At 50.4% G+C, this 20,253-nt stretch overlaps 1 protein-coding gene across 6 annotated transcripts in view; it reads left to right on the plus strand.

The window, feature by feature from the left end:
• Window positions 1-20,253, plus strand: part of Epac (Exchange protein directly activated by cAMP) — a 794,549-nt gene that overhangs the window by 541,276 nt on the left and 233,020 nt on the right. The window contains exon 1 of one of the 6 annotated variants that reach the window (XM_050187985.3): window positions 11,883-12,246. The exons of the other annotated variants lie outside the window; for them this stretch is intronic. Within the exon in view, the coding sequence (XP_050043942.1) occupies window positions 12,202-12,246 (45 nt within the window). The 5' untranslated portion in view covers window positions 11,883-12,201. Of the gene's footprint in view, window positions 1-11,882; window positions 12,247-20,253 lie in introns of those variants that run through there. 6 annotated transcript variants of the gene reach the window in all.

Here is a 20,253-nt window from a genome sequence, read left to right on the forward strand (position 1 = left end):
TCTAGACGACGTAGCGATATTCTCCGCATCCTGGCCTGAGCATGTGGCGCACTTGCGGGCAGTGCTAACCCGCCTGCGCGATGCGGGCTTGACAGTCAAGGCTCCCAAGTGCCAGTTAGCACAGGCCGAGGTTGTCTACCTCGGACACGTGATTGGTCGGGGTCGTCGCCGCCCCTCTGAAATAAAGGTGGCCGCTGTGCGAGACTTCCCGCAACCGCGCACGAAGACCGATATTCGGTCGTTCTTAGGTGTCGCCGGCTACTATCAGAGGTACATCCCCAGGTACTCTGATATCGCGGCTCCCTTGACGGATGCTCTAAGAAAGACAGAGCCGCAAACAGTCGTCTGGGATGAGACGAAGGAAAGAGCTTTTAGCGCCCTAAAGAGCGCCCTAACAAGCCAGCCTGTGCTACGATCGCCCGACTACACAAAAGGGTTCGTTGTTCAGTGTGATGCTAGTGAGCGAGGCATGGGCGTTGTACTGTGCCAACGGGAAAATGGAGAAGTAGAACACCCCGTCCTGTATGCTAGTCGTAAGCTGACCAGTCGTGAGCAGGCGTATAGCGCCACCGAGAAAGAGTGTGCGTGTATCGTGTGGGCCGTTCAGAAATTGTCATGTTACCTAGCCGGCTCGAGGTTTATCATTGAAACGGATCACTGCCCTCTCCAATGGCTGCAGACCATCTCTCCCAAAAATGGCCGCCTCCTGCGCTGGAGCCTCGCTTTGCAACAATATTCCTTTGAGGTGCGTTACAAAAAGGGGAGTCTCAACGGTAACGCCGATGGCTTAAGTCGAAGCCCCTAACGTGAGAATCAGCCTCAAAATTGCTTGTTACTGATGTTTTTCTTCCTGAGGCAGGATTTTTAACTTATTGCTTTTGTATAGTGTTTCAAAGTGATGATGTGCTTTCTAGTGCAATTTTCCGATTTGTGGACGCGTTCTGAGTGCTGCTAAACTACTGTAAGGAACTAGGCAGCAGTATAAAAGGGGAAAGAGCCTGGCAGGGCTTAGTGAGGGTTGTGCCGTGCTTGCTGACTGAGCGGTTGACTTTCAGGCGTGGTTCTAACGCTTGCCGGAAACGAGAATAAAAATGTCAACTCTCCCGAAGTCACTTTGCAGTGTCCTGTGGGCACCTGAACGTGAGAACGAGGGCTTCTCTGTGCGCTGCGCTCAAGAAACGCCAAAGGACGCCCGACTTCGGTTATGAGCATCATCGAGCGACATCCCTCCGGACAGCGGATGCAGTCCCCTGACCATCGGGATCTCCTTCCCCCGGCGGGGCGGTCTGTTACGTTTCGCCTACAACGCGCGGTAATGCCGGCGCGGATGCAACGGACGCCGGGGCTTTGTTCAAAGCGGCGGACATTTTGGCCCGTTCAACGACGCCGCAACGCCTACCCGCCAAGCGTGTCCAGGCGTGTTTCAGTGCCACGTGTCTTCGTGTGTGCGTGTGTGTGTGTGTGCCCTCGCTTGTCAAAGCGCGGCAGCCGGGGAGCGGAGTTCCCCGAATGAGGGGCCTGGAGGTCTCTCGGCTCAACCGCTCGCGCCGTCGTGGGCCCCTGCTGCGCCGTCCCGTGACCTTCATCCCGTGACCTTCCCTCCTTCCCTTTTGGACCGCGACGCCGAGAGTATAAGAGCAGCTGCCCCCGGACGCCAGGGGAGAGGCTCCGATTTGTACTGTTGAGTTACGTGCTCTCCCGTCTCTCCAATTCGGTCGACCTGACCGGCCGCTCTTTTGCTATGTTAGAATAAACAAGTTGTTCTGTTACCAGTCTTCTCATGCTTTGCCGGGACCTTCGGATGCTTCCAGTGCCCCAGGCCGCCAGGCCAACGCTACCCTTGGGGCTTGCGACCCATTGGCAATAACGGGCGTCAGCACCGAGATACCAACAACTCGTGCCAGCGGTACGATTACAACAGTATACGGGCATGTGAGGAAATCCCACTTTTAATTCGTATTAGCGGCGAGAGGAGGCGTAGGCGGGAAGCGAAATAGCTGTTCTTTAAGCAACGGGTTAGTAAAACAAGTATTGTCAAACAAGCACCAGGCGAGAGCGCAAACGGCATGATTCGACATTATGGGTAGACCGAACGTTGGTTTTATAGAACACACACTGATTAGCGTGAGCAACTGGATACTACGAAACGGCTGCCTGCGATACAACGCCTGCGATAAATGCAGACGTTGGTCGAATGTTCCCTTTTTCTTTTCCTTTCCTTTTGTTTTATTTTCAGCCACACAAGTGTGTGTGTGTGTGTGTGTGTGTGTGTGGGTGTGTGTGTGTGTGTGTGTGTGTGTGCGCGCGTGTGTGTGTGTGTGTTTCGAAGTACCATGGTCTCTGTGACAGCGTCCGCATGCAAATGAATTCTGTATGTCTAAATTGCCGTCCGAAGCGTTTTCCACCAGCGAGAACTGTCGCGGACGGCACTCTGATGTTGGCGGTTCGAAAAAGACGTAACGCGAGTACGTGGCGAATGTGCCTTATGTGTTTACGAGATTCGCTTTCTGTGTTCTATGCACTGGTCGAACGCTCGTTTTATTTGTTTGTTTCCTTTCCTGCAACCAAAATCAGTTACCACCTATCTCTATCGCTTATAGAAGCATTTGTTTCGATGCGGGCTGCCATACGGCATAGCTACACAACAACAAAAACTGATATATATATGTATATATCAATTCAACCCTGCATTGTGCAGGAAGTCTGGTGAGCCTGTGTGCTGAGAAATGGCGTGGGTTTGCCTCGCGTGCTGAATGAATAAGAATTGCAGCTCCTAGATAAGCGTTTCAGCAGTCAGCGAGACATTTTGTGGCTCCGCTTTCGCTGGTGTTCTTACGATCGACTTCTGTGAATTCCATTTCATCATGTGTATGGGTAACCACTTAAACTATTTGTCCTTTGTTCAGAATGTTCAAAAATATTATACTTAGAAATAATGCAGGCACAGCGTGGAAAACACGACAAACGCGAAGGACAGAAACACAAGACAGGTGCGTGCGTGTGTACCTAGTCGAGACGTATACCAAGACTTTGGCTTTATCGTCGTTCAATACCGCATTGACGCGGTTGTAGGCCGATGTACACTCTACATTTAACAAGGACTGTCGAAAGTTGGCGTTCAGCTTATATACGAGAACGTGGTTTTGCCGGAATCGCCGGAAACTTAACCTCGCGTCGCGGCCACAATATACTAGGCACTATAATGCACCATAGTTTCTGAGATCGGGTGGCACACCACCCCGAATCTCGGTGGTCATGAGTGCAGCTGACGGGCTGGCGTGCGTCATTTTGTTTCAACACAGCGTCCCGTCGTTAGAGAGGATAGAGAGCGCACTGTCGTAAGAAATTAGTGACTAAGAAGCGACTGATGTCGATGAAGACGATGACGAGCGAACGTTCGTTCATGTGCTTGGAATGACCGTCAACATCATTTGTAGAAACGGCAGACGAATGTTTTTCTTCTTTTTTGTTCCCCGTTCGGCTTCAGTTTCAGGAAAAATGTCGCATGCCAACTGTGTTTTGCCAGATAGGTTACTCGGTACCAATAACACCCTGACTGATTAGGTTCGATCTCGCTCAACAGGTATCCGTTCATATCCGTCTCGATACGTCCCGCGCCCCTCGTCTTCCTTAGTAGCACGTGTCGAGCACTCGGTGTCGCAGACGTCAAAGTATCGCCTGATGGCATTTCACCTCTCGATCAGTGACATTTAGCGGCTGCCCTGGAAGGTGCATGCTGGATGGCGTTGCAAAGAGCACATACCGCTTGAGTCAAGCTCCCAGCGCTCGCATCGACACGTGTTACATATGCTGCCAGAAGAGGACGATGACACGTCGCATGCTTGTACAAAGAACGGTGCCTATTAGTACGGGTCATACTCGCGGAACAATGGTGATAGGTACATTGGTCCGTGGGGTTTAAAAAACGTCCCAATGCGAGACTGGACTATGGCACACGCCCTAGGTGAGGGCTCCGGATTAATTTTGACCACCTAAGGTTTTTTGCACCTAAATCTAAGCGTACGAGTGTTTTCGTCTTTGGATTCCTTTTCTTCTTTCTTTCTTTTTTTTTTGCAATTCGTTGCCATCGAGATGGAGCCGCCACGATTGGGAATCGCACCCGCGACATCGTGCTCTGCATCAAAATTCCATGTGCCGATAGAGAGGTCAATAAAGTATTTCGCTTGACAAAAATAAGCGCGGCCTCGTAACGACAGAAGAATGTCACAAATTATGCCTAATCGGAGGCCAGATCCAGATATGTTAGCTTTTTTTTCTAATTTATACTGCACGTAGGAATTTAGAGGCGCGATGCATATCAACGCTCATAAAACAATATATGTGACATTCATAATATCGCTAAGGAGCTGCGTGGAGAGGAATATCAGTGGCGGTCATCGTCTGTCTTTTGGCGCCGACTGGAGAACCCGTCTCGGGCAAAGCACTAGTGTTGTCAGGATTGGGGGCTCAATCCCATCGCTCGAGATCCGTTGCCAAGATTGGAGTCCGGCATGAATTCGAAGGTAGCTGGCCCATGCCGTCGTCCAACTTAAACACGCTGAGGACGTTGATGAAGGGAAGAACTGCTTCTCATCGATAACGAGGAAAATGGGTTTATTTACAGAATTTAAATCAGTCTAACATGACTGCTTAAGAAAAAGAGTGTCAGTCCAACATGACTGCTCAAGAGAAAAGTGTGTCAGTCCAACCTGACTGCACGAGAGAAGTGTGTCGAGCCTCCGCCCAACAGCCGTTTTTAAACACTCGGTCCTCTGGCGATGCAAGGCAGCGAATGTTCGTTTCGTCATCGCAAAACTAGCCGCCTCCCGCGACAAGGTGACGCGAGCGTTCGTTTACTCATTGTAAATTCGCCGCCGCTCCGCAGACCGGTTTACGCACACACACACGCAAACACACAGGTGCGAAGGACTGGAGCCGACGACAGAGGGGAGTCGTTCCGCAGTATCGTTTACGCCTACACACACGCAAACACACAGGTGCGAAGGACTGGAGCCGACGACAGAGGGGAGTCGTTCCGGGAAGCTCGGAGACATTCTGGGTAGCTCGTTGTCCCGCCGCGGCTTGCTCATGCGTAGCAAAATCAGGTTCGCGCTGGGGACCTCGGGCACAATAGTTCGTCCGTCGAACCCGTTTCGTCAAAACGGAGATGGGGCTCGTGGATGGAGGCGGTTTTGAGCACAAAGCCCGCTTCTTCGAACGCAGTCTAGCTGCAGCGACGGAGAGTGGGGGATGCGCGCCTTGTCCCCCAGTCGTAATTGGGTGGCAATTTTTCCTTGCAGCTCGCCATTCTTAGCAGTGTTTAACGGGTTGGGGATGGGGGAGGGGGGTGGGGGGTGTAAGGGCTCGTATTTAGACAAAAAAAAAAGGGTATTCAGTGAGCTCTACGAAATTAGGAAATCACATGGAAGGTAAGCGCCGAGCAACCAGTCAAATTTAGGTAGTATATACCGCAATCGATAAGGCCCACTGGAACATAAAAACGGCGTGCAGGACCGATTAAAACTCGTGTACGGAGGCTTTTCTCGTGATGCAGGCATTTAGTGTTTGTGTGTAAGCAAGTAAAGGCAGTATTCCTTGCGCATATCATAAAGTAAACTTTTTTCGTCACCATGGGCGCCAGTGGCTTATGCTATATATGCAACACAGTTCATCGTCCCAAGCGCGTAGGGTACAAGTTCGCGCGCGAGAATTGCGTTTCGGAAGCACGGTCGGAAGCGGCTTACTTGTTATCTGAGGCTTCATTCAAATCGTTTGCTCGTCGCTCTCCTCTAATGCACGCATGCTGTACCTACGTGCGCTTTACTGCATGTCAGATGTGCTGTGCGTGGCTTTGCTGCGGTAAAACGGAATTGCTCGCGACGCGCGCACCCGGTCCTTATCCTTTCATCACTCATGTCCGGCGAGCTTTATGTGCGGAGTCGCGAATACTTTCTTCTCCCATTCGCGCATCCTGTTTACCACTGGCCGTCGTATACTCGTCCCTTTCTGTGCAGCGGGGAGAAGGAGGGGGGAGGGCGAGGCCATTGCGTCAGAGAAGACCCCGCGCGGCGAAGGACGGAAAAATACCTTTGCCCGAGCGAACAGACAGATAGCGTTCGTGCATCCCTGGAGCATCCCGCAGTGTCTTTTGTATCTGTTTTGATAAAGCTGGGCCCTCGACGGGGGCGACGTCACGACTCGGAAAAACATGTGACTAGAAGGCGCCGCGTAGAGTGTCCGTGGACGCGCTCGCGCACGCCCCTCAAATAACAAGGCACGCCGAACGACGATCACTGCTCCGTTCTCTGGCCGCAATCGCCACACTCTTCGGGGCCCTTCGAACGTGTATGTGCCCCCGCCTGCGCCCACATTTTGCGACGCCGAGGAGGCTTTCGGGACCTTGACAGAAATGGCCCCCGAAATCCTCCCTCCCCAGAATGGACGCTCACATTATAAGGCGCGTGGAACATAGTCAGACGGTTATTATATTACATTTCGGGCTTTTACCCGCCAAAATTGCAACTTCATTATTATGCACACCTTACTGGGGTACTCCTGATTAATTTGGACCACCTGGTGTTCTTCAACCTGCACCCAGTGCGCGGGCCCTCTGTCATTTCGCCCCCATCGAAATGCGGCCGGGATTTGATACCGTGACCTCGTGCTTAACAGCGCAACGCTAAAGCCAGTAAGCAACCTCGGCGGGTCACAGACAGGCTAAAAAAACGAGAAAGCATATTTAATGCGACAGCAGTACTTTGCTCATTGTGCGTGCGTCGTCATCAGAAAGCAGTGGCGAAAGGCTGTTGAAGAAAAACGGCACACAAATTACGTCATCTTCATCTAATTAAGAAAATATCGCAGTTTCGCTCGGAACGCGAAATATCGATTTAAATTTTTCAAAAAATTGTTGTGTTTTACGTGGCAAAACCACGATCTGATTATGAGGCACGCCGTAGGGGGCTGCCTCCGGAAATTGTGACCACATGGGCTTCTTTAACGTACATCTAAGCACACGGGTGTTTTCGCGCCCATCTAAATACGGCCGCCGTAGCCGGGATTCGATCCCGCGTCCTCGTGCGTAGCAGCCCAACACCCTAGCCACTAAGCAACCACGGCGGGTTCGACCCATCGATTGCGGTAGCAAATTAGTGCACAGCTATACGAAGTAAGGATAGTAGTTTTATCGGCCATATAAGCCTGTAAAGATAGGCATACTATCTAAGTTAACACGCATGGCGTCGCGCGCACTAGTAAACATGAACATACCTCACTCCATGACCGCGGATACGCGATTCAGAACGCCGGAGTGAAGAATCGCGGCAGCAGCAGCGAGCGAATTGACCTTCGTACTGCGTCTCGCATCGACGTGAGCTAAGCTGCGAAAACACAGCGCAAGGGTGGACTCTGTCCCCGTCGCAGATGGCTTTCAAGACACGGTGACCTGCTCGGGCGCGCGCGGCGGCCCGGAGAAGAACTGTTACATCGTGCCAGCGACGTAACAGGCGACAGTGATGAATATGTTCGTGTCCGCGCACGTGGTTTGGCTCTGCCTGGCGGGCAATTCACTGGATGGCAAAGCGAGCGGCTGCGGAGTAACGAACAGAGTACAGCGAAGCGAGCACGGCGAGTTGCCAGCAGCTCGCTCTGCCTTTCGCTTTCCGGCGGACCCGCAGACGCCGTCGCCGGAAACCGTGGACAAGGATGACGAATAAGATGCAGCACGCTTCATGCACCCGTCCGACGACGACGACACGACATCCGGATGATCCAGAATGGCAGGTCGTGCTGGCAGAGCGGGCTAACGGCATCGCGGTCACACGGCCTCCACGTTAGCTCGTTTGCCAGGGTCTAAACTACTAATTTACGCCTCTAATAAAGTTTACTTCTCCCTTTCTCAGCTGAGAGATCGCATAGCGACAGGCTTGTCGTCTTACATTTTTGCAACCTCATAAGTCGCAACATTACACTCTTAAACATAACGCAGCAGCACTTAGCTCAGCAACATTCCAGCGCTACACTAAACTCGGCGGCACACACAACGTCAAGTAATGATGTCGCACTTACACAGCATAAAAATTGCTTTGGTGCCCCCATAGTATTTGTTTTCTTTTTTTCGTGAGCGTTCTATATAGCGGAGCATTAAATTTTCTTGCTGAATTTGCTTTTCTCGTTATGTGCCGATATACGTGCATAGTTCATTTGTTCTACTACCATTCGTTGACGGGCGTATAGCTTAAAGGTAAAGTTTGACGAAACTGAATGTTCTTGCAAGGATGAAACAAGCGTGGAAAGGTGGACAAGGCGGCGTTATGACTCACACTTCCCGTCAGCTTTCCGACGTTCTCTCTTCTCGCTGCGATTTTTTTTTTCTGCGCGTTGACTGCGCAGAGAGAATGCTGAGATGTTAGCGCTCTGCTTCTGCCGACTGAACCAGAAACGCTCGTTGTTGAAATGGCGCCGCAAATTTTGGCCGTTGAAGCTGTGTCGTTGTGACAGAAAGGGAGGATAGAAGGTGGTTTAATGAAAAGGCACTAAACAAGAACAACAACCTTTGTGAACGATCCTTCATGTACAGACTGCGAAGTGTATCCCACATTTATAAGTATTGGTGTGAACAGCAGTAAGACGCTGCTTGAACGCATCGTCGCGCCGGCCTCTCCTTGATCATCGTTTTCTGCTCAGTTTTATTTATTTATTTATTTATTTATTTATTTATTTATTCATATGATATGGGATGGAGAGAACTGGTGTAGCCGATATATTTTCCGTCTCACTAAAACTACCCACGACGACAAGGCTTAAACAAAGTCAGAAGATATGCGTCTTCACGCCAGAGGATTGATATCCGCGCCGTGAGGGGCGTCGCTTGTCATTTACATTTTTTTCTTGTTTTTCTTCCTAGTTTATATATCCGCTTGTTTTCGGCGTGCTATTGGCCTCATTCTGTCTTCGTTGCGCCACAAACGGGAGCCACTGCGGAGCCTCTACACCATGACTGCGGGCGTTGACGCATTATCTCGTAGGCGTCGTCCGTGAAACCGTTATCTCTCTTTTCGGGCCGTATATACGACACTCGATTACGCACGCGCGCACGCACGCACCGTATGACTTGTTCGCGTACGGAGTGTGGCGTGGACCACGCGCTTCTCTTATCTCGATCGCGCGCGCGTGTGCGTCAGATAAGACGCTCGTCTTTTGTTTCGGGGTGTCCGCCCCCTTTTATTCTTCGCGCGCGCCCTCTCTGTCGTCACGCCATCGCCTGGCCAGCGTGTGCAACGCTGCCACCCTCGTTACACTGCGAAGCTGCGACGCGTTCTCCAGGCGCACTTTCTCTTTGCGTCATTGGCTGCGCATGAGCAAGTGTGTACCGTGAAACACCGCGTAGTACGTGGAGTGAGACAGAGACGAAAGAAAGGAGGAAGGCAGAGAACATATTTATTTGTTTATTAAATGCGGAAGCATTTCTATGCTAACCCAGCGAGGAAAACCGTCCGTCCGTCCCTCCGTCTTTATAATGCAAATAGCATTCTTGACATTATCATACAAGCGCTCTTTCTGGCTGTCTATCTAACCACTTTCGTGGGTCTAACGTCGTTCACAGCGCCTCTTCACTGAAAAGAAATAACTCCTTCAAAATTACTCCGAAGTCCTTTTCACGTTAAGAAGATTGCAATTCGCATGCTTCAATAGTCATCGTAGAAGAGTGCTGCCTGAATTTCTTTCTTTTTTTACAGACCTTCAAGGCCAATAAGTTATTACGGAAGGAAGCATGCGTAATATCAGTTCCAAATGTTAACACATACAGCAGACTGATGCAGGAGGAATAGTACACTAAAAACATCGATCAAAATAAACGCAGAAGCTTGAGTGAAACAAACCTTCTAGCACACAGAAAAAGCAATACAGCCAAACTGAAAGAACTGAAAAGGCGGTTTGCTACACTATAAGGGGGGGAGGGGCGCAGAAATGTAAGAAGTGAAGAATCGTCCAGCTTCCGGATCGTCCAGCTTTAGAGTGGCAAAACTGTATAGGTAAATTAGCGCGGCAAACAGTCACAGACACAAGAAAGGGAGCCAAGGACAAGTGCTACGCAAAAGCAACTATCCCAACAATTAATTATTTGAAACCACCAAGCCATGGGGGTGAGCGGATTTGTTTTGCGATACAGTAGAGTAGGGGAGATCTTCGCGAGTAAGTTCTTGAATGAGGGGCTGGCCATCTTTATTTGCGTCAAATGGCTGGGGTTACCGAATCTTAGATAACAACAGTGATAAAGCGTCACTAAAGGGCGACAGCCTCCTCGAAAATTCAAAAAACAACAACAAGATGGCGGAATTTAATATCCCAAAGCTGCACAGTGGGTTATAAAAGCAATAAAGGTTTGGTTTGGGCTAGTTGGTTCATTATGTAACCATAGGCAATGCTGCCGCGCGCATGGACATTGTCAAAGCAGTGCTCCCAAATAATTTGGACCACCGGGGGTTGTTTAACGTGCACGTAAATTCCAAGCGAATGAGCGTTTACGCATTTCGTCCCCACCGAAACACGGCCGCAGCGATCGGTAGTCGAATCCGTGGCCTCGTGCACAGCTGCAGGCAGCCATAGCCGCGGAGCCAACATGGCGGGTGACACGGAAATTTCCCGCAATATACTAGTGCCTAACAAGTGTGAAAGTCTGTTCATTCCACAGTATACTATATAAATTGAGGCACCTCGTTTCAAGGTGTCCTAGAAGAGTTGACAGAGGTGCAGATCATTTGATGTGAGAGGTACACGTTCTATTGCAAAAAGAAGAGAAAAAAAATGGAATACGAAGAAATGTCACTTCCTCGTAGTCGACAACGGCTCCCTGACAGTTCCTTTTTTGCGATGGCTCGTACCTTTAGTAGGCTAAATTATTATTACCCTTTCTTTGGTGTTGTTTTCTTGCGCGCGAGGTTAAGGGCCCGAGATACACACGGGAGTTTGCGGTAGAGGCACGCGAAAAAAAAGAAAAAAGGAGGCAGCTCAGCCAACTCGGCTTGGCTCGGTCGCCGGTGCAGTGCGAGACGTCTCGGCCGCTGGCTGTGGGTCGTTCCGTGACTGCCGTGGCGCCGCCGGTCGGAAATACGGCGGCGTTCCTTTGCCGGCCTGCGGCACGCGCGCCCCACTTGGCGCAATGGAAGCGGCACGCCGCCGCCGACGCTGCCAAACGGCGCCGCTGGCAAACATCGAAGCGCGGGCGCGCGTCGCGTTCGCCCTGCCGCCGGCAGCCTTTAGTAAGAAAAGGGCCGAGCGAATCGCCGAACGCAGGTGCCCCTGCGCGTTGGACTCGGCAGTCCGGTCAGGCCCCTTGCCTGACGTTTCTCTCCTCTCGCTTTGCCCCTCGCTCCTGCGTCCGCGCGTGCGGTCTATGCCGGACGCTTGACCAGTCCGACAAGGAGGAGCGTGCCCAGACGCACATGAGCAGAAGATAGCGACAGCCTCCCCCCCCCCCCCCCCCCCTACCTCTCTCTGTCCCTCCCCAGCAACCTTGTTTCTTAAGCTTTCTTCCAAGCCATGTTCTCCTTGCTCTGCGCGTGGCTGCCACTGACATTTGGTCTTTGTTGTCTCCGCGTCCTTTTTTGTCTCCGCTACGCGCCTTTCTTCTGCTCCAACAGGCTGGAAAGAGTTCCCTCTCCCGCTTCTCTCCTACACGTCAACTCCCCGCTCTCGCTGCCACTTGTATGTACACACACCTGCGCGGCTGCCCTTTCGTTACACGCGAACGCAACTGTGCTGGAGAGGGGAGGGCGTCGCCATCCAGTGCGTTCGAAAGGAGTAGAGAAGAACGGAGAAAGAAATGGACCGCCGGCGAGGCGACGGTAGCGGTCGAGGAGGAGACGTCAGTTGTTGCGCTGGCGGAAAAGCCGTCGCCGCAGCCCTGCCGCCGCCGCCGCCGCCGTCGGGGTTTTTTATTGCACGCTTCCTCGCTTGTACGGCCGGGCTCGTCTTCCCGGATTGACCACTCTCTCGGAGACGGCGAGCGGGCCACGTGCCTTATGGTTGCTTGCGTGCTCCGCGCGTGCCACCAGGATCGTTTCCGTGGACATTGCGACGAAGGTGTCTCGAGTGCAGCCCCTTTCTGCGGGCTCGTGTCTTCCACGTCGCTTTTCGTGGCCGAGTGCGCTTTTCCTCCTACTGTTTCGTGAATGCAATATACCACGCGCGCCCGGCGAGATGTTGTGGCGGAGCAACAAGGGTTCCTACGTCGTCACTGGACCGGTACGTGAGTGGTCGTGTCTTGCTCAAGTATTTTTCTTCTCTGCTGGTACCTGGTGGGCGTGGAGTTCTCGAGCGCTGCAAAAGAAAACAAAACACGAACGCGTGGATGAGTATGTCGGTACCAGGCGCTGGTAACTTAACTGGTGCCTGGTTAGCGCTGGTTCAAGCTTGTCCGCGCGTAGACGGCTTTGCGCTGCGTACGCCTCTAACTGTGCCGTCGGAGAAAATCCGAAACGCGATTTGTCGTCTGCACGAAAGTGGCAGTGCTTGCAAAACGTAGACGTCCGCTTTAAAATGATTTATGAATATTGCGGATCCTTGTGGATGCGGGGAAGGGCGCTTTATCTGTCGTGTTTCTCTACCCTGATTGTTTTTGATAGCTGTAACCGGCAATCATTACAAAGCTGTCATTTCCTGGCCAAATTTCTATTTCTATTCATCGATGTTCCTGTCCTTCATCGTTTTCTGAAAGGTTTCGTTTAAGCGTAATTCTATTTCATTTCTCTTTTCTTTCTCTTTTTTTTTAGCAACTGCTGTAGCAATCTTCCGTCAAAACAAGCCGTTGAGATCAGATTAAATCACTCAGAAATGTGCCAAGGAAAGTCAGAACGTGTCGGCCTCCCCGTGGATGACTAGAAGGTCATGGTCGATAACGCTGTCCCCGGACATCTGCTCTTTCTCTCACCCTTGGGGCAAGCGGAAATGTCACTTTTGCGACCTGCCATAATTTATGTAAATGGTTACAGCGAGTTCTTCCTGGCAATGCGCCCTATAATTCCAGGCCTGCTTACCATGTCTGCGACCTATTAGCATATACATGATGCGTTCATCAAAACGTTTTCACTCAATATGACCACTATTTATTCGCTGTAGTTTTTTTTTTTTTCTTTCGTCGCGAGTGAACAGGCGTCTGGTTGGTTCCTCTCCACCAAGTCGTTGTAGACACGGCTTGTGGAATAAGTTATTCGAAATTATTGAAATTTCGGATATCAGTGTGCTTTGATTGAGGTTGAATCATCGGATTCGAAAGTTTAAGATTATAATTCTTTTAATACTCAGTTGCGCAGAATTTGGAGTAATTCTACGACTATAATAGCCTGTCTGTTATGAAAAGGGGCTCGTACCTCTGATGATTAGGAATTTTCAAGTGCCCTTCGTAAGCCAACGAGAACGACCGGTGCTATTTCACCGCTCACGATGTCACAAGCGTTGCTGATTTAGCAGTTCAGCGCATTACTAACTGCAGTATCACATGTTTGAATGAAAAGAACACTTACCGGCTTTCATCACCATGCTTCATTCTTTTCTACTTTTGCAATCGGAAAAGCCGACTAACTGTATTTGAGTTAATGTTCCGAGATCCATTTTATTTCTCATATATCTCGTGTTCGACTCGATTCGAAAGTTCCGGTGTTCCATCACCTCACGTAACGTTTGGACAAGGCGTGCACAGCCTGCAGTTCTTCTCTAACCGTCATTTCGCGCTTGTCTTCGTTAGCTCCTTTCTCTCTCCGTTCACGCATCGATGTGTCCCAGATTAGATTTACACTACGTGACCACGAAGACGCAGAGAAACACGGTCGTTCGTACACACACACACACACACACACACACACACACACACACATATATATATATATATATATAATATATATCGCGAAAACAAGCAACTGCGCATGCGTCGAGTGGCCTTCGGCAGAACAGCCGCCCGCGACGGCCTCTCCTCGTGCGATTCTGTGCGATGCCTCGACTGCATCGGATCCGCGACACTTCGACCTTTCCATCAAAATTCATGAGTCTTACGTGACCGCACGTCAGCGGTGCCCTTTCGGTCGCACTGTGCTCGGACTGCGCGGCGCGAACGCTTGTTGGCGCCAAGCGTGCCCGCCAGCACCGAGACGACTAATGGATAAAGCGACCTGGATATCCGCGCTCGGGTTGTCGTCGACGTAATCAGCCACCTCATCCCCCCCCCCCCTCCCTCCCTCCTCGCGTCTCGGGTTGACCGACCTATCTAGCGTGCTGTCAGACACCGCCGACGGCGCAGAAAGTCTCGGGTCGCGTGGAATGAGATATAAGCTCGACTGAAGCCAGTCCTGATAGAGGGCAGCTAGGCAGAGTTCGTTAATCGCAGGGCTGGCTGGCTTGTGTTTTTTTTTGCTTTTTGGGTAGTTATTTATATTTCGATCGAATATCGAACGTCGGTGGTATGGCGACTGTATCGTGTTGTGTTGCAAATACTGCGCCGTGTACTTGCAGCGGGCTGTGCTTTGACTCGAGCGATACTCTAATTGCATTGATTTCCTTGTTTTCCTTTCTGCGCTTGCTGCTTTCTTTTCTGTCTCCCACCGTGTTTCTTAGTCGTCCAGGGCTTATTTTTCGTGTTTGTAGAATATTCGGCCCTTCGGTGGTCTACTTCTCCCGGCTTGCATCATTTTTTTCTTTTTTCTTCTTCTTCTTTTTTATGGAATGGTTAGCCACACAGCACATTATTGTTAAATAATTGCGTTCAGTCTCTCTTTGCGAAGGAGCTGCATAAGTGGCGTGTGGCACTCATTGTCCATAATTAAACGTTCGCATAGCCTGTGGGTTGGTCGGTCCGTATACCCTGGCACCGCTAAGCACTTTCTCTCTTGTTGCATTTGTCCCTGGACACTGCCGGCAGCAGATGGCAAGGATGCGCTTCGCACGGGGAGCTAGAGCACCTTGAGCATTTCGCAGTGTACTCAGGTGCTGAGCCCCGGACCCAGGTTACGGTGGCTACACAGGTTGCGGAAGGTGTAAGGGCTGCCCCAGCCCAAAGCCTCCGGAGACCACCAACTTCCTTCACACGAGTTTGATTACCAGGAAAGTTGCAAGCACACGGGGCGATTAGAGCACGTCTGTCCTGTCGGAGAAGAGAGCTTGGCGCTACGAAAATGAAGTAGTTGTTGGAAAGAAGGAAACTATAGCTGGGCTGTCATGGGGAGTAGGGACAGTGGGTGATTTCGTCGGCTGTATTACTGTAGCGGTTGTGGCTGACGTGGATTGTATAAATTGTTAAACTCGCCTAGGCTTTGCTTTGGAGTTATGACGCTCTTAGCGTCCGCCTGAGCCGCGATCACATGCACATCTCACATTTAGGTATTCACGTGTAAGAGGTGTTTTTCTTCATTCGTTCTTCTTCGGCGTTTCATTCCGGACTGATGGTACATTTGTTTAGAGTGTGGAGGCACAAAGTAATGTGTGCCGCCTAGCCGGCGGCAGTAATATGGATGTTTGCTGGGAAGCAAGCGCACTTACGGTAGGTTAGGCAATTTAATATAATCTTGACAAGCCTATGGTCAGGAAATGCTCCACGGAGGTCTGTGAAGTCTGCCACATACGTTGTTCGAAGGTAGAAGAGGCGAGGTGCGGGGAAGGGTAATTCTTACGAGTGGTTGGCGTCAGGTAAATTGGTCTCATTGTTGTAATAAAAAAATGAAAAAAAAATGAAGTTAGACAAAGGACCGCATATTTCGCACAATTTACTCGAAGAAACACAATGAGCGGCTGGAGACGTCACCAAGTGAGGCCGTGCCACATTCGGAATGACATCAGCGTGTGCCTAAATTGGATACTTATACGCCCTCTCCGACTTGGCAAGACAAAAGTCCTTAAATAGCCAGGTCAGGCAGGCGGCAGATGCCAGTGGGGCCCTGGAATCAGGGGCTCCGACCAACCCTTCTTAAAGTGATTTGCAGTTTAGTAAAGTTTCTCTCCCTCCCTCCCTCCCTCCCCCCTCTCTCTCTCTCACTATATATATATATATCCAAGCAAGTATGAACGTGTGCAGGTCGTGTCAGATTAGACAGCAGGTTTACTGCCGACCTCTGCTTCATGTTCATGTTTACTTCAGCCTTGTGTACACACTTGCTTTAAAGCGCCGATGACAAGCTTACTTCACTCCACATTGGCCGAAAGCTATTGAGCTGCATGTTCCAGCGTGACTCGTTCGACACAGCATTGTAGTGGCTGAGCACGAGATCACGGGCGCGATACCCGATACCGCGGCTGTCGAATTCCGGTGGGAGCGGAATGTAAGAAATGCTGCTTTGCTTAGTTTTCAAGGCGCTCGTTAATTATCCCAAGTCGTCGGAATACATCGCCGTATAGCCGTTTGCATATTCGACAAAACACCTTCATCCTTCCATCCTCAACTTTCGTGTCTGTCTCCCAAGCAATTGCCCAGGTGATTGTTTGGCCAATTGTTTGGGCAGTAAAACCAATCAGGCAATTAATCAATCAACGTGGTAGACACCTGTCGTACGCATGCAGCGTCCGATTGTGCAGCCAACCAGTACGGTCAGTTGATACCGCGATTCCGCGCGTATTCGGTTCCTATGCTAAGAAAAGTCTGGCCAAATGAAGTCGCGAAAGAAAAAAAAAACGTTCTGTGTCAAGCGGTTATCTTACTGTCATCCCACTCATCGCTTAAATACTTTGCAGGTGAATATATTATCTTGAACCGTAGAAGTCGTTCACTCTGAGGCCTTCAATGGCATGTGGGGCAGTTCCGACTGCTCTCCGGTGTCCGATAAGGCTGTGCGGGATGCTGACAAGGTCCCGCTTTATTGAAGTTGCCGGTCATATCAAATGCATGGGTCAAAGTAGAGCTCGAGAAGACCTACACTTCCTTGTTTCTCCGCGAAAAAAAAAAAAAATGCGCGAATAAAGCTGTTCATCTTTCGCGCTCCGTCAGCGACAAGTTCCGCCTAGCGAGAATCGCTTTTAATCGTTATTGTTCCGTTGTAATCGTATTGCAACCGCTGGCAGTCATGGTTCCTCAATCTGAGTTAAGGTGGAAGAGTGAGCTAATTTGGGGATACGGCCATTTTTTGCTGCAGACGTGTGCGCCGTGAACAGTATATAGGCAGTGACCGTTAACAAACATGAGTGCTCGTGTTCGTCGTCAGTTGTCCTTCCCGCGCTTCGCGCTTCACACCTTTGCATCAACTTGAGCTGTGTGTATACGCCGCTAGTGTTTATTCACGTATCGTTTTTTTTTACATTGGTTTCCTTGTATCATTCCCATTTGGAGGAGTGACGCCAGGCAAACCTTTCCGTAATTTATCTAAGAAAGAAAGAAAGAAAAAGCTCTTTTCGCTCTCTCATGTACCAGCGGTAATTCGATGAACGCCTTGCTTCACGTAGTAATGACCTTGACAAGCAGTTTACGAAGCCAGACGAACAGGCACGGGGGTGTTCGTAAACAGGCGGGCAGGCGTACACTTATTCGCGCTCTTAGGCCAGTGATATTCTGCATTCTTATACGACGCCTTTTCCATGGGCGCCGCGTTCGAGGCGCTGACTTACATGGGCGTTTCGAAACTCTTTCGCCTAGTCGACATATCTGTCTCTCCCTCTTTTACACGGCACCGCAAAGCAACGCGGCTGCCCTTGCGTGGTCACCGGCCAGCTGCGACTGTAGTCGCACGCACTCTTTTTAAAAACCTAACGAGTACACCTTAAGAAGGCCTAAACGCATTTGTTAAGGAAACAATTTGCAGAAGCCACTCCGAACGCGGGCGCGCCGTGTCAGCAAGGCCGCGAGAGCCGCGCGCACTATGTTTAAGCAAGTCCGCCGAAAGCACTCACGCCCTAGATAGCTTTAGGTTAGGGGACGCAAGCAGCTTGCGTACGCAAGAATTAGGGGCGACGGTACTGCGCATGGCAGACACGGACGTATATAGTGGTCTGCGCATACGCAGTACCGTGGTCCCGAGTTCTTGCGTACGCAAGCCTCTTGCGTATCCTAACCTAAAGCTCTCTACTCGCTCACGCACGCACGCACGCTTCGGCCAATATGTTAAACGTAGTCCATTTTCGTGATTCCGCGTAGCGCCCATGCGGAGACCGCTGTTGTTGTACTCCGTTTAGGGCCGATTTACGCTCGAGCCGCCCATCGCCGCAAGCCGCACCGCACGCTTGCGGTCGCGCGAAACATTGCACGTATCGAGCACTTGTGCATAAATTACAATTTACACTGTGTGCAGTGTATACCTTACACATTGTAAACCGAAATTTGTGCACAAGTGTTTGATACGTGCAATCTTTCGCGCGACCGCACGCGTGCGGTGCGGCTTGCGGCGATGGGCGGCTCGAGCGTAAATCGGCCCTTAATGCTCACAACAGGCATGCAAAGGTGCCGAAGCTTTTGGCTGGTGTAGTGCTGTCATATCGACGTCTCGTGCTGGCACGTTTTGCAGAGGCGTTGTATTCGATTGGCACCGCCCTTCAACGTAGGAACTATTTCACTATGCTACAACTACAACTTGTGAACTTGAAGTTGCGTTAAACCGCCTACTATTCGTGCACGTTCGCGCTGCCCATGGGTGAAGCGCGGTTTTGGTCGCGAGCGCAATTAAGCGGTGCGCCGTGGCCCCTGGCCGAAGAAACGAGTCGTGCACACCGCTTGTCCGATTGTGAGTGAGTTCGGTTCTGCAGTGCCTTCGGCGCAATGATTACGTCAAATTTCGCAACATAAGAGCATGTGGCTTGGTGTTACGCGTGAGTCTACGATTCTGTATGACACATGCCTACGTAACATGCCGTGGAGGCTTATTGGCTATGGCGTAATTGCGCTGCTATGCAGGATGTCGCGGGATGGAATCCCGGCCCCGGCGGCCCCATTTCGGTGTGCACAAAATGAAAAAAAAAAGACAGAAATGACCATGTAAATGTTTACTGGGTTCACGTTATGGCATGAGTGACAGACTTTTGTTTTTCGCTCATTAAGGCAAGCCGCAGGAGAAGTCCTTCCACACTTAGTAGGCGTTGCCTGCCATGCGGAAAACGGAGTGTATAGTATAGCCAAGAAAAAGGCTATATGCTTTTATGTGTCGTGCCTGCATGGCTGCTGTGACCGCGTTGTGCTTGCCTCCGCTGTGTATGTTCGAACTTAGATTGCAGCAATTACCTGGCTTGAATGCAGTCAGACCTACTTTGCCGAAGCGTATTTCTCGGTCCGTGACCGGATGAGAAATAAGCGAGCCCCCTCTCCCCCACTTTCCTCTTCCTCATTTCGCTGCACTCTTTGCATTACGACGTGCGTCATCTTCTGATCCTACAAAGCAGCGCATTATTCCTACATTGCTTCAAATTATCGATTGTATGGAAGCCTTTCCGTATCGTGTTTGTTACTGGCACGGTTTCTTCAGCGATTAAGCATTTCCTTTAGAAATAATATTGCTCACTGAACTGCCACAAATAGTTTTAGAGAGGGAGAGAGAGAGAATGAACGTCGATTAAGTCATTATGAGCAGTGCGTCTTACTTCGAGTGCATGTACCCTATACAGGAAGTAAACGAAAGTGGGTAAAGTAAAATTATGATGGGAGAAAGATGCCTCTTACTTGTATCCGACGATTTCGCCCAATCGGAGCTGGGTATATACCGCCTGTTGCAATGCGCATAGGAACCCGGTGGAAGCACTCTATGGGGGCCAGTGAAAACAAAACAAACAGCAAAAATCGGAAATTGTCAAATACGCCGCCTTTGTCTGCGTCTTTCTTTCTGTCCTCTTTCTTTTTTTTTCTGCAGTAGATATATATATGGCAAAGGGCCTCGTAAGTTTGCCAATAGATTCGTTAGTATACTGCCGTCAAGTAGCTGTGCTCTTTGATTGGTGTTGTCAACGGAGTGGTCATAAACCACGCGCATTATACCAACTGTAAATAAATTTGTAGATCGCGCCCAATTCAACACGAACACGGCTCCCGATCAAATGCGGTGCGGTGTTCAGCAATGTGGTAGTTTGGCTGAGTGACTGCTGCACTTTGTACATGTTGTCCGTTTTTGTTTTTTCTTTCATGCTCACCACGTACTAAATGCAGTGTAGTAGCACAGCCTTCATTACTGTTAATTTGCAGGTGTACGCCGTCGCAAGGCGAGCTCATTAGATAAAACACCGAGGTCACTTGCCGAGGCTTCTTACGAGAAACAGTGGCTGCACTTATCTGCACACGATTCGACGTTCTATTTCGCCATA

This window comes from Dermacentor andersoni, chromosome 2, assembly GCF_023375885.2.
Source record: "Dermacentor andersoni chromosome 2, qqDerAnde1_hic_scaffold, whole genome shotgun sequence".
Lineage (NCBI taxonomy): Eukaryota > Metazoa > Arthropoda > Arachnida > Ixodida > Ixodidae > Dermacentor > Dermacentor andersoni.